The following is a 12,850-nucleotide window of genomic DNA, read 5'->3' as shown; positions in this document are numbered from 1 at the left end:
AAAGGGGTCGCGACCCACAGGTTGAGAACCGCTGCTCTAATGGCTGCCAGCCATCCTTGGCGATCCCTGACTAATGGATAAATCCCCCAATCTCAGGCTCTGTCTTCATATCATATTCTCCATGCATGTGAGAACAAATTCCTTTCATTTTACAGGGGTACAGGTCATTGAGTTAGGACCCACATTAATCCAACATGACCTCATCATAACCTGATTACATCTGCAAAGACCCTGTCTCCAAGTCAGGCCACAGTCACAGCCACCTGGGGCTGCGATCTGGACATTTCTTTTGGAGGCTATAATTGAACCCACAGCAGCCTATAATTATATATGTATTTAAAATCCTGATAATTCTCAAAATTATGTGGTAAATACTATAATATTTTCAAAATAAAGCACAAGAAACTAACAGTATATTGTAATAATAATTAACATAGGACCAACAAGTTCTGTTCCTGTTTCATAAAGTATTTTCATTATAGAAGGCACCACCTCCAATATGTAGAGAATTGTCTTAGATCTTTCCTCCCTCTCAAACTGCCTCAGCCCTTAAATTTTCCTAACATATTCCACACTACTTATACTTTTTAGCTCCTTTCTGTACATCACTGCTTGTTGCTACCTATTTGATTTGTGAGTCTGGTATCAGACTCACAAATCTTGGTATCAAAAATGACTTTGGAGTCCATTTCTGACCTCCCAAGTCTCAGATGGCTGGAGTTCCCCGGGAAGTCCCAAGCCATACTGGCTGGGCAGGGCTTTAAGAATGCTGTGAATGTAACAATATCTGAGAAACACTATTTCAGTTTAAGGCTCTTCAGATGGAAGGTTTCTATCTGAAAACCTATGTATTTAAGACTGCAATTTTGTATTACAGTGTTATAAGTATACCGTTTTCATGTGGTTAGTAGTTTCAAAGCAGCAAAATGTTGAAAATACTCAGTCTATGAAAGGTGAAATATTGCTTTAATATGCTAAAAAGCAAGTAAGTCCACCTTATTAACAGTACATTGTAAGCACTGGCTCTTTATTTGTCCTTATATCCTGGTTAAACTACACAGAGCCTTCTTTTCTGGAAGAGAAAAAAAATGAGCCTAGAGTAGAAAGGAGTTCAGAGGTTAGGCAAACTTTTTTTTTTTTTAACCAGCTATTAAAGAGACAAACATCCGGAAGGAGGGCCTCTGATCATTTTGCTTTTGGGCCACAATGCTGTACAATGTGGTCAGTGATAAGGGAACATGACAGCTTTAGGACTTGGTTTGGGATGATTTTTAATTTTAGGTTGACGCTTTGAACTGCCATACTTGCTCTTTCTAAAACTAATTTTCTAGTAGTTTCCTCAAATTCCTGTATTAGAGGAAAAGGTTAAATTGCATTGGTAAAAAGTAAAAACATTTGGAAGGTACCATGAAATAAGAATCCCAGTGATCAAAGCCTTATGATCAGAATTTAACCAATTACTGCAATGCTCAGAAGTTCAATGAACTCTGAAAGAGGCAGAGATGCCAAAAGTATCCTACATTTTACCACGGTTACCAATGAAGCATAAAAGCTCTATCTCCTAAACTCTTCCAGTCATTTCTCACTAATTCATAGCTCCCCCTGCCCAAGTTTACTTATTTGGGCTTTCCACCCCTCTCTGTTAACCTCATCCAAGTCAAAGAAAAAAAAAAAAGGGGGTGGAGTAAGGAGCATAAATAAAGCAAAAGTATAACCACAAACTGCTGGAGAAACATTTTCTTTACGAAATTAGACCGTGATTCTCTGTGGAGAGAACCAGACCACGTGGGTGCATTTGCATCTTTGACAACACTCAACCTTCTGAAGCCAGCGACTTGGTGGAGGCTCTCCAAAGCCTTGTAGGAAACAGACCTCCTGCCCCCACCCTCACGCCACCAAGCATCACGCCCCTCAGGAGCGGCTCAGCAAGGAGCAAATGCACTGGACCCCACCTCTCTTGGGACGTCAAGGTCCCCTTGGCCTCACCGTCACCCGTCTCCCAAGGGCTGCTGTGGGGCCTAAGCCACACGCCCCTTAATTGGAACCCACCTCCCTCCCCGCCTGGGAATGTGCTGTTCTGCTGTGCTCCCTGGTTCATGTCTTCCAGGCCCCAGTCTGGGTCAGGTTTCTTTGTAACATGCTGTAAGGGACCACATTCCTTCAGAGCTCCTGGGGCGTTTTTAACCATTCATTAGTGTCATAATTGGATTAACTCTACCCAGGAAGCTCCAGGAGCCCAGCGCTGAGCCTGCAGCGCGCCCTCGCCCTCCTAGCACCGGAATCCGGCTGCCCCTGCGCACAGACTCCAGGGCTACGAGCGGCGTGCCAGCGCAGATGGAGACCAGGCTGGGGGGACCCGAGGAGCGCGCTCTTGAATCTGAGCCTGTCCCAGGGACTGTAAAACTCTAAATCAGACTCCATCCGAACACAAGCATCTGAAAGTGATTATAGAGACTGGAGACACGTCCTCGACCGTGACAGAACGCAGAGGGATGCTGTGTAGTTCGTTTTTACTACGCAAGACTAAAACAAAAACAACAAAGAAAAAAAATACAGCATATGTATTGGGATGGCTTTTGTTTATTCAAAAATAACATTTGTGGGCAACTCCAGGTGTGGGTGCTCAACAGGGGACGCAAAGATTAAACACAGGACTATGCCTCCAAGGTAGGTCCTTATGGTCTTAAAAAAAGACACATTTATAAATAGTCATAATGCAACTAGAAAGGGCTAAAAACCCGAGAGAGAGAGAGAGAGAGAGAGAGAGAGAGAGAGAGAGAGAGAGAGAGAGAGAGAGAGAGAGAGAGAGAGACGAAGCCAGCGGTCTCCAGAGGAGCAACTGGAGGAATCTACCGACAACTCCTCCTGTAATCAGGTGCAGAGAAAGGAACCCCAAACCAGGAAGGTCAAGCTGCAATGTCCGAGGCTCACGCACAAATACAGGCACCGCCCGAAGTCCTCCGCACCCCTCGCTGGGGACAATACCGCGGATGAAACCGGGCTCGAACTGGCTGCTCAAACCCCGAGCTACTGAAATCGGACTCTTGGAGGAGACCCCCCACGGGCGGGAGCGCGGAGAAGCAGCCGGGGGACACTTGACAAAGCAGACCGCTTCCCGCACTCCGGGCCCTGCCCCGCGCCCCCCGCGCCCCCGCCCGCCGGGGCCGCCTACCGTAGGTCTCGGACATGGCCGTCTGCGACATCTTGGGAGCGGCACCGCCTCTCGCGGGTCCCAGGTGCAGCTCGGGCCGGGGCGGCGGGAGGGGAGGGCCGGGGTCGTCTGCTGCTCTCAGAGGGGAACGGTGTGGGGCGGGGACGGAGGACGGAGGGGCCCACGGTCCCCACGGCAACCGCCGGCCACCCCGCGGCTGCAGCCCTGCCGGACTTCCGGCTCCTGCGCAGGCGCACTCCGCCCCGCGCTGCCGGACCCGGCGGGGTGGGGGGGGGGGGAGGAGGAGGAGGAGGAAGAGGAGGAGGAGCAGGGATCAGACCTGGAGCCCGAGGCCCGCCCCGCCCGCGATGGCGCGTGCGCACGCAGCCCGGCTGCGCAAGGGGGTCCGCGTGGGCCCGGGTGCGCGGCGGGTGAGGGCGGCCTGGGGCCTCGGGGGTCCCGCTTTGGGACAGAGGAAGCCAAGTACCCGCCCTGGCGGGGAGCACGAATGGCTTTCCTTTTGCCACGCTGACCCGCCTCCGTAAAGAGGCTGCCGGCGTCCCGTGCGGCTCTCCTTGAGCTTCTGTGAGCCACCCGCGACCGTGGTTAACGGGCACGACCGCTGTGGGCTGCGGGCAGGTTTGCCGCTCGCTCTGCACCTGCCCCGGCCTCTCGGGTCCGGCCGAGCTGGAGTCCGGGGAGAACCGACAGGCGCTGAAGGGGCCCGCGGGCAGCAGCGTCCCCAGCAGGCTGCAGGCACGGCCCCTCTGCATCCCACTTTAGGGGAACGTGGCTCATGGGCAGGAGGCACCCCTGGCATTCAGCTGGGATGCATTTCCAAGGTTAGGAGTCCAACACTGAATTCAGAATCCCATTGCGTTGGAAATGTGGAGATAAACATCTACTGGGAAGAAAAATTTGATTGGGAGTTCACAGCATTGGAACATGATCAGGATCACGTCATGTCTTCTAAGAAGCAACCTTGTTCAAAAGACACAGTAGAATACTAAAAATATGCCTTGGCTAAGCTCCCAAGTGACGTGGACTGTGCGGCAAATGCCAGTAAGTACGTGCCCACCCCCCAAGCCCATTTGGTTCCATCGTCCACACAAATTGTCATCAGACCTTCCCTGAGGCCGTTTCTCTTCCCAAATGGCTATTTGGCTCTACATTTTATTTTATTTTATTTTATTTTTGTGACCCTAATAGCAAATAAATATCCTTGCTTCTAAATCACAGAGAAGGCCCCATGATGAAATATCATGGGAGTTATAATTGTCTGGGATACTTTTGTCTCAATATATATGTCTGTATTTTTTGTTTAATGGCTCAGATCCTTGATTGCTTTCTTACTTGGCTTTCTGCACCTTGGGATTGGTTTACACTCCTGAGCATAGCAGAATGATTCCGATTCAAACTATTTCAGAAGACAGACAGTGATCCCATTCTGTAGACCTAAGTTTTCTTCCTACCAGAAACTTCTGTGGATAAGAAAGGAATCACTGGGTTACAGTGATCGCTTGGGTTATTGACTGACACTGGACCTCAAGATCTCTGAAACCTGGGCAGGGTGATGGAAATAAAACTTCAGGTGCAATTTCAAAGCTGAGAACAATATTCTGTGGAAAACGAAGACTTAGATAGGCCTTTGAGAAAGATTGTTTTGGAAAAGCCACCCAAAGAAATTAGTTAGTTTGGAAATATAAAGGCCAACTATCTCAACTAGAAAAGGACACACTGGCCCTCTCTGCACAGCTCCGTCCTTTCCTTGCTACGCCCTGGGGACCTGAGCTACCTGCCTGCCTCCCACTCCCAACTCAGAGTGCGGCTGCCTCGGCCTGTGTCCGACCCCAGCGCTCAGTCTGTGGATCTCTTTAAATACCTCCTAAAGCGGATGTGTTCCAAATTTCTCTCTCGCCTAGGCTTCTGTATATAGTTGCTTACTTGATACCTCCATTGGAATTCCCACAAGGCTTCACACCAATAAAATAAAAAGCGCATCCAAATTTCTCAACAAAACCTATGCCCTCTGCCATCTTTCCTAGATGAGGAAATGTCAGTTTGCTCGGAATAAAACATGGAGGACCCTCCTTGACTTCTCTTTGTCACTCATGCCTACATTTGGTCCCTTAGCAGCCACCGTTAGCTCTACTTTCAACACATCCAGAATCAAACCGCTTTCATCCCCTTGGTCCCAGCCTGCCCGCCGCCTCCTGCAACATGCCCCTCAGTGGCCTTCCTGCTTCCTTCACACGTGTCTCCCAGCAGTCTATTCCTAACACAGCTGCTAGTGTGATGCTATTAAAATGTAAGCATGTGATAACAAAAAGACTATTTCTCCTTTAAAGCAGCCCGTGTTGGAGGTGGGGGGAGTGTAATATAAGACCCATCACGCTACTCTGCTCAAAGTCCTCATCTCAGTTATCGTGGCCCCTAAGCTCCCCGATGGTCTGCCTCCCATTGACTTCTCTCCCTCCCTCTCCCCACCCCCAGCTTCCTATCTTGGCTCTAGTCATATAGGCCTTCTTGTGTCTTAAACACAGCAAGCAGCCTGAGGCCTCAGGGCCTTTGCACATGCTTTCCCCATCTGCTTTGAATGGTCTTGCCCCAGGCATCTACATGTTGTGCCCTCATAGCCACTGTGGTTTCTGCTTATATGGCACCTCATCCGTGAGGCCTTTTCTTTCAGAAACAAAACAGCAATCTCTCCCCACTCCAGCACTTCACACAGCTGCTACTTTGGCTCCTCCCACCCCATAGCACTAAACACCACCTAACGGATATATTGACTATTTTCGTGTTGTCTGCTCCCCTCCTAGGGTATAAACTCTATAAGGGAAGGGCTTGTATCTGTCTCATTCTCTGCTCTGTCCCCATGCCTAAAATGGTGTTCGGCATATAGTAAATCCTCAGTAATTCCATAGTTGTTGAATGAGTGGATGAATGAAATAAAATGCACAGCTCTCTGTTTAATGTGGATTTAATTTAATGTAATGAACTTAACTTTAAATTTGTTGATTTATGCACAATTTAAAAGGTGACCTTTGATATGTCACCGTGTAATTGTAGAAAGGCTGCAATAAAACCATTTAAAAGTATCATCTAATACTAGTGTGATTTATTGAGTCCTTAATCAACACTAGGTAGAGAGCAAAGTGCTTTACATCTGTTATAAACCCCAATTTTTACAACAAACGCAGGAGGTAGTTATTATCCCATTTTGTAGATGAAGAAACAAAGGTCTAGTGGCTTACATATTTTGCTCCAGTTCTCATGATTAGTATGGCTCAATGTTCGGACTTTTCTCTAAAATCAAACTAAGCTGGACACCTCTGCTTGTCATCTGGCATGTGTATGAGGGAGAAAAATCCAGTATGCCACATCTAAAACTCAGAGGGGGGCCTTCAAAAGGCAGCAAGCTGCTTAATGTAAGAGAACCTAAAGGAAGCGATGCGCTCTGAGCCAAGCCCTGCTCTGAGTGCTTTATGCCACTTCCCTTGGCCCTCACAGCCCTGATGGTGTAGCTCTCCTCGCGCCCCGCCCCCCAGTCCAGGATGGCCGCAAACCACAGTTCTCTGCTGCCCTTCCATGCCCAGAAAGTATGAGACGCGAGTGAGTAGTGCTCATGGGAACAATTTCCCGAGCACTTCCGTGAGATCATGAGAAGCTCGGGCTTGCTCTGAGTTAGAAAACCCCACCAGGTCTCCAATATTAAACTCGAGGGTTTGAGTTTATTCCTAAAGCATACCGGCTTTTGTCCACCCAACAGGAATATGCTGCAGATACCCCATGTAGACAGTACTGATCGTGGTTAAAGTCATGGGTACATGGCTTAGTTCAGTGACACATTAATTCCCCACCTTTATTGTTTGATTTGAAAGTTCCCGACAAATCTCCCATTAGTTCTAATGGGGAAGCTTCTCTGCTTATGTCCATGTTTAACAGCATTTATATTCAGGGATTATTCATTAGTCCTTTTAATTTTTTTTCTGTATTTGGGAAAAAAAAAGGTTTTTCTGGTTCCTCTTTTTATCACCTGTCACATATCAGATTAACCATCTGACTGAGGCTACTATATTTGTTTTTCCATTTCCTGATAAAAGTACCATAGAATTATCTTTTTTAATTTTTCTCTTTCTTTTCCAATATCATGTTTCAAATCAAATGGTCTGTTTTTAGCCCGGTTTTTGTTAAAATAAATAAATAAAAGAAAAAAACAAACAAGTGTTATTTTTTTCTTCCTTTTTAAATTTTCTCCCTGATCCAAACACATTTAACCAGAATTTTCTTTATGGGCTGATTGTTTTCTTTTCTTTATTTTTTTTTATTATAATTAGCTTTAGGTATAATTTACATACAACCGAATTCACCAGTTTTAAGTGTACAATTCAGTGGGTTTGGACAAATTATACAACCATCATGACATACAACTTTTATGTCATCCTTACAAGTCTGTTGCAATCCTCTGTAAACTGATTTTAAGAAGTTTTGATAGAGAATTATATTGGCTGCCACATAGGAAAATATAACATGTTCCATGAGCTTGGGGAGGGGATTTTCCCACTGCAAAGCACACCCATCATCTCTTCCATCTCCAGACGTCCTGTCTGCCTGTTTTCTCTGGTTCAGACTCCCTTGTCTGTGTTAGCTGCCGTCAGCTCTTTATTTGGGTCCAAACAGTAGCTGGTACCATTTCCACCCATCAGCTTGGAAAAATGTGCCGTTAGTGGCAGGCGAATGAGACCTAAGAGAAGGAACTTACGGGTTTATGGATGCTCCCTGTGACTTTGCAGGAGAGAGAGATTTAGGATCAGAGTCTTCGGATTTCTCATCCTTTCTCAGAAACGGGGTGGTCTAGGCTGGCTGACATGTAGTGTTTGCACCGTTCCGTTTTTCTCTGCTTTCTCTATTAGTCTGCCAGGGCAGCTGGAACCAAGTACCACAGACTGGGTAGCTCAAACAACAGAGACTTCCTGCCTCCCTGGCATGCAGGCTAGAAGGTCAGATCAAGGTGTTGGCAGGGCTGGTTTCTTTTGGGGCCTGGCAGGGAGAATCTGGTCCCTGCCTCTCTGCTAGCTGCTGGTGGTTTGCTGGCAATGTCTGGCATTCCCACAGCATCACCTGGATCTCTGCCTTCACCTTCACGTGGCATTCTCCCTGTGGGTGCGCCTGTTTACATGGGACTAAGGTCCACCCTAATGACCTTATTTTAACTGATTAGACCTGCAGCAACCTTATTTCTAAATGAGGTCCTTTTCTGAGCTACTGGGGGTTAGGACTTCCACATATGAGTTTGGTGGGGGAGGCACAAGTCAACCCATAACACTTGTTATTAACCCAATGCCCAGAAAAGCAGAAACACAGCACAACAATAACACCTTCCTTGGTGCAGGCCCCGTTGTCTTCTCAGGAGTGAAGTGCAGATTTCTGCAGGTTCTCAGGCCACAGAGCACAGTGAACACCTGGGGAACCTGTTAGAAACACACATTTCTGGATCCCATCTCTAGAGGGTCCAATTCACCAAGTCTAGGTGAGAGCCCAGAAAGTGATTTTTTTTTTTTTTTTAAACAAGCACCTCAGGTGTTTCCAATGCAGGTGGTCTCCACATGGAGAAATCCTGGTATGGGCTGGGGGAGTGGTTTATTTTTGTATTTTTAAAAGATTTATTTATTTTTAGAGCGAGGGGGCAGGGAAAAAAAACATCAATGTGTGAGAGATGCATCAATTGGTTGCCTCTCACACACTCCCAACTGGGGACCTGGCCCACAACCCAAGCACATGCCCTGGCTGGGAATCGAACTAGCAATCTTTTGGTTCACAGGCTGGTGCTCAATCCACTGAACCACACCAGCCAGGGCTAGGGGAGTGGTTTTATTACTAAAGGTCCTGGCACCAGCTGCTTGTGGGAAGTGGGAGGAGAGAAGCAGAGCCTGGTGGGACATTAAATGCAGTGAGTGGCAGCGCCCTTATGTCTTACTGAAGACACTTTGCTCAGGTGCCTTATCAGTTAGAAATAGGGATGGGTTAGAAATATACCATAGGCTCAATTTTAAGCTATACATTTTTTTTTTTTTTTTTTTTTGTGGGATACTCCCTTCCTTTTCAGAAGTCATTCATTATTCCTCCAGCCAGCCAGGGCTTTCTATCTGCGGGAAGCAGCCAACATTCTGCAGGCAAAAGACACCTCCAAAAGCTGGTGGGAAGGGGTCGCTTTGCAATCCCCCACCCCTTTCCTGAGTCTCATCATTCCTCCTGCAGCTTCTTACTTTCTTAGGAAGGATCTGACTCAAGGACTTTCTGTTGATTCTGTCTGTTGAGATGGTTGGTTCTCTTCTCAAAGCACAATGCACCTGTATTTTTTTTTAAATCTCCCCATCTCCATCATTTAGCAATAGTTTAGTATTAGCTGGGGAAGGACCCCAGAGTCCTCTGACCCTGGTAGGTCAATTTTCTGAGGGCACAAAGCTTCCCTTCATTGTTCGCCTTAATTCTTTTGTTTTGTTTCCTGTAGCACCTGCTCCAGTGCCAGGCACATTTTAGGGTCCCCCAAATTTTGTGGAACGATTGGATGGGTGGATGGATAGATAGGTGGGTGGATGGGTAGATACCGGTACTGCCTGTAAGGAAACAGTGAAGATAACCATGGAGAATGTTGAGCCTCTAAACCATCTCAGGTGAGCTCACAACCTGTGTAAAGGTGAAGTGCCAGGATCCCAAGGAACAGGTGAGTCCCGCCTGGGGCCAGACTTGGGGACTCTTATATTGGGGTTTCTTCTGTGAGTTCTCTTTTCAGGTCCCTTCTTACTCAACTTAAAAGGGTTTCACATTTCATTTGCCTCAAGAAGGGCCTTTCCTCACTATCGACCTCAAGGGAACTGGAAACTTTGCGGGAGGTGTGGTGTTGGGACCTGGGAGCTCTTCGGCAGCCTCTGTGCACTGGGGCTGGGGGGTAAGTTTGTGGGGCTGTCTGAGCAGGCCAGCGAGGGAGCGATGGCCCAGCACTGACTTTTCTTCTTGGGCTGCTTTGTCTAGAGTTGAAAATTACCCCATAGAAATAGGAGGGTGATCGGATTCTGGAGGGCTGGCCATCCTACACTTTCAACTTATTTCTTGACGGCGTGATCTCACTTAAATCTCAGGTCCCGTGGGAGCGTCTGGCCCCTCTAGCTTGACTCTCCCGGCTTCCCAACAGACTGCCCGCTTGTAAGGACTCGGAGGCGCTGCCTGTCTCCCTGAACAACCTACCAGCACAGGGCGACTTGGACAACGTTTTAAAGCTGTTAGGAATCTGTGATTGGAAAATCAGAAAATCCTTGAATCTCTCTGGGCTACCAAGTTTTAAGATCCTAATGAAAGAAATAAAGATAAGGAATAAATTCATTAAGGAATTTGATAAAACCACTGGTATTTTGTTATTTTCTGGTCAAGTGGTGCCCCCTGGTGGGCACTTGGATGTACTCTCCAGGACGCGTGTTTCTCAGGCTGCGCTTTGTGGCAAATCAAGACCCACCAGCAAAAACAGGCCCAAGAATCCCCAGTTACGCCCAGTCCCACGACTTATGAAAGTGCCCTGGGTTAATTTGTGTGCCCACAAAAGATATATTGGAGGCCTAACCCCTGGTACCTGTGAATGTGACTTATTCGAAAATGAGGTCTTCGTGGATGTAATTGAAGACGTTAATTAACATCAGTGGATCCTTAAGCCAACTCACCTGGTGCCTTATGGAAGCAAAGAGAGAGCCACAGGAAACGGATGGATTCCGGGTAGACTCTGAAAGCACAAGCAACTGGATTTGTTGAGAGATGAGATGTGGGAAGGGAGAGGAAAATGCATCTGGGTTTTTGATCTGAGCAACGGGGCAAATGATCCTCTTATGAGAGAAAGAGAAGACGGCAGAGGAGCCGATTTGGGGGCGGGGGGCGGGGGGCGGGGGGAGAGGGAGCGGATTCCAGTTCTCTGCTGCCAAGTAACACACGATCCCAAACTTAGTGGCTTAAGATATCAACAAGCACAGTTCTCACAAATCTGCAAAATGGGCCGAGCTCAGTGGGGACTTCGTGGGTGCAAGTGGTGTTCACTGGGGCAGCTCAAGTTCACGTCTGCAGCTGATGCCGGCTGTCGGCCGGGCTCTCCCTTGGACTGTCAGCCAGAAGTTCTGCACCTGATCTCTCTGTGTGGCAACCTCAGAGCAGGGGGCTGCACCCACCCGAGAGGAGCCTCCCCAAAACACAGATGTTTCAAGGGGAAGGGATAAGAACCAGGCCTTTGATGGGGGGACAGAGGCAGAGACTAGGATAGCAAAACGTGAATGAGATGTTGCATGTGCAGGTGGGTGGATGAGAGGCTGGCCAGAGAAAGCCATTTTGGAGGCTTTAGCATCAGCTGGTATTTAAAGCCACCTGGAATGAGTGAGGAGAGGGAGAGAGACACAGAGGGGGTGACAAGGAGGTGGGGGAGATTATTAAGCATTGCATTTATTTACTACTTATTGAGAGGTTGTATACTTAGCATTTGGGGGGTACCCCATGGGCCCTGCGCAGTAGAGCTCACTCCTTGTATTAACACAGCATTCAGTTCAGTTTCTGACTCTGCATTTTTAGGTCTAACACAGCCTCTTTTGTCCTCAGGAAACTGGCCTCTCTGCTGTGCACTGGAGTGCCTTCAGGTTTTCCCTGAATAACAACAGCCAAAAGTAATCAGATTTTTATAAAACCTAAACCCCTCCGAATTGGCAATATTGAGAAACAAAGGAATGAATTATTTCACTGTTCAGCAACTTTATGTCAGAGCAAGAAAGAATAAGAGATTATGTTGGTTAAAGTGTTCTCTAGAGGTTTAAAAAAAAAAGAGAAAAATGAGTTAAGAAAGCCATTTTTCATCTCTAAGAGATCAGATGAAGCTTAAAACCAAGGCTCTTGTTAAGCATCAGAAGATCTTTATTTTATTATCAGACTAAATACCAAACTGTCAAAAAAGGTGAAACCTAAGCTTCTTAGCATGGTACGTGAAAAGCGTTCATACATATTCTGGCCCTTTCCTTTCCAACCTCACCTAATAGCATGCCCCCCCCCCATTCTGTCTGGTTATTGCAATGATTCCCCTACACACATCACAGCCGTTCACCTCTCCAAGGTGAGATACAGCTTGCCTACTCCTGGCAAACTCCAACTCATCCTTCAAAGTCCAGTTTCAATGTCAACTCCTCTACAAAGCTGGCATTTTGTAGTCCTGTAATGCTTGTCCCGAGCCTGTAGCTGTCCCTCAGCGGCAGGAAATCTGGGTGCTCTGTTTGGCAGCCCCAGCTCACAGCAATGGGGGGCACAGAACAGATACTCACCACATGTTGGTTTTGGAATGGATACACTGAAACCTGGACAATGCCCTTTGGTGTAGAAGGGCACTTAGATTCTGCTCCCATTTCTTGGGTCTTGCTTCTAAGACTTCTGCGTGGCTGGTGGGTCAGCACCGATCCCATCGTTGAGAAGCTTCTCAGCAGTAAGACAGCCTCAGACAGGGGCAGGACAGCGTTAACCCCAAACCTGGGGCTTCGTTTCTGCCCACCTCACAGGCGGGTGTTAAGGAGCCCTGCCTACCTACTCACCAGTTTCCTCGTTACGTAGGGGGCTGGCTCTTACTGAAACAGAACCCAGGGGCTGTTTGGTTATTAGAGGCCTGATTGCCCGCCACCAAAAGCATAA

General features: G+C 47.5%; 1 protein-coding gene across 1 annotated transcript in view; it reads right to left on the bottom strand.

Moving 5' to 3' along the window:
* Positions 1-3,404, bottom strand: part of RAB4A (RAB4A, member RAS oncogene family) — a 28,444-nt gene extending 25,040 nt beyond the window's left edge. The window contains exon 1 of the mRNA XM_090263498.1: positions 3,173-3,404. Coding sequence (XP_090119624.1) covers positions 3,173-3,203 — 31 coding nt within the window. The 5' untranslated portion in view covers positions 3,204-3,404. The remainder of the gene's footprint in view (positions 1-3,172) is intronic.
* Positions 3,405-12,850: the final 9,446 nt, after the last annotated feature.

Source organism: Furipterus horrens, unplaced genomic scaffold (genome assembly GCF_987537825.1).
Source record: "Furipterus horrens unplaced genomic scaffold, mFurHor1.1.pri manual_scaffold_15, whole genome shotgun sequence".
Lineage (NCBI taxonomy): Eukaryota > Metazoa > Chordata > Mammalia > Chiroptera > Furipteridae > Furipterus > Furipterus horrens.
The sequence above is the reverse complement of the archived record's forward strand: the minus strand, read 5'-3'. Positions and strand labels throughout refer to the sequence as shown.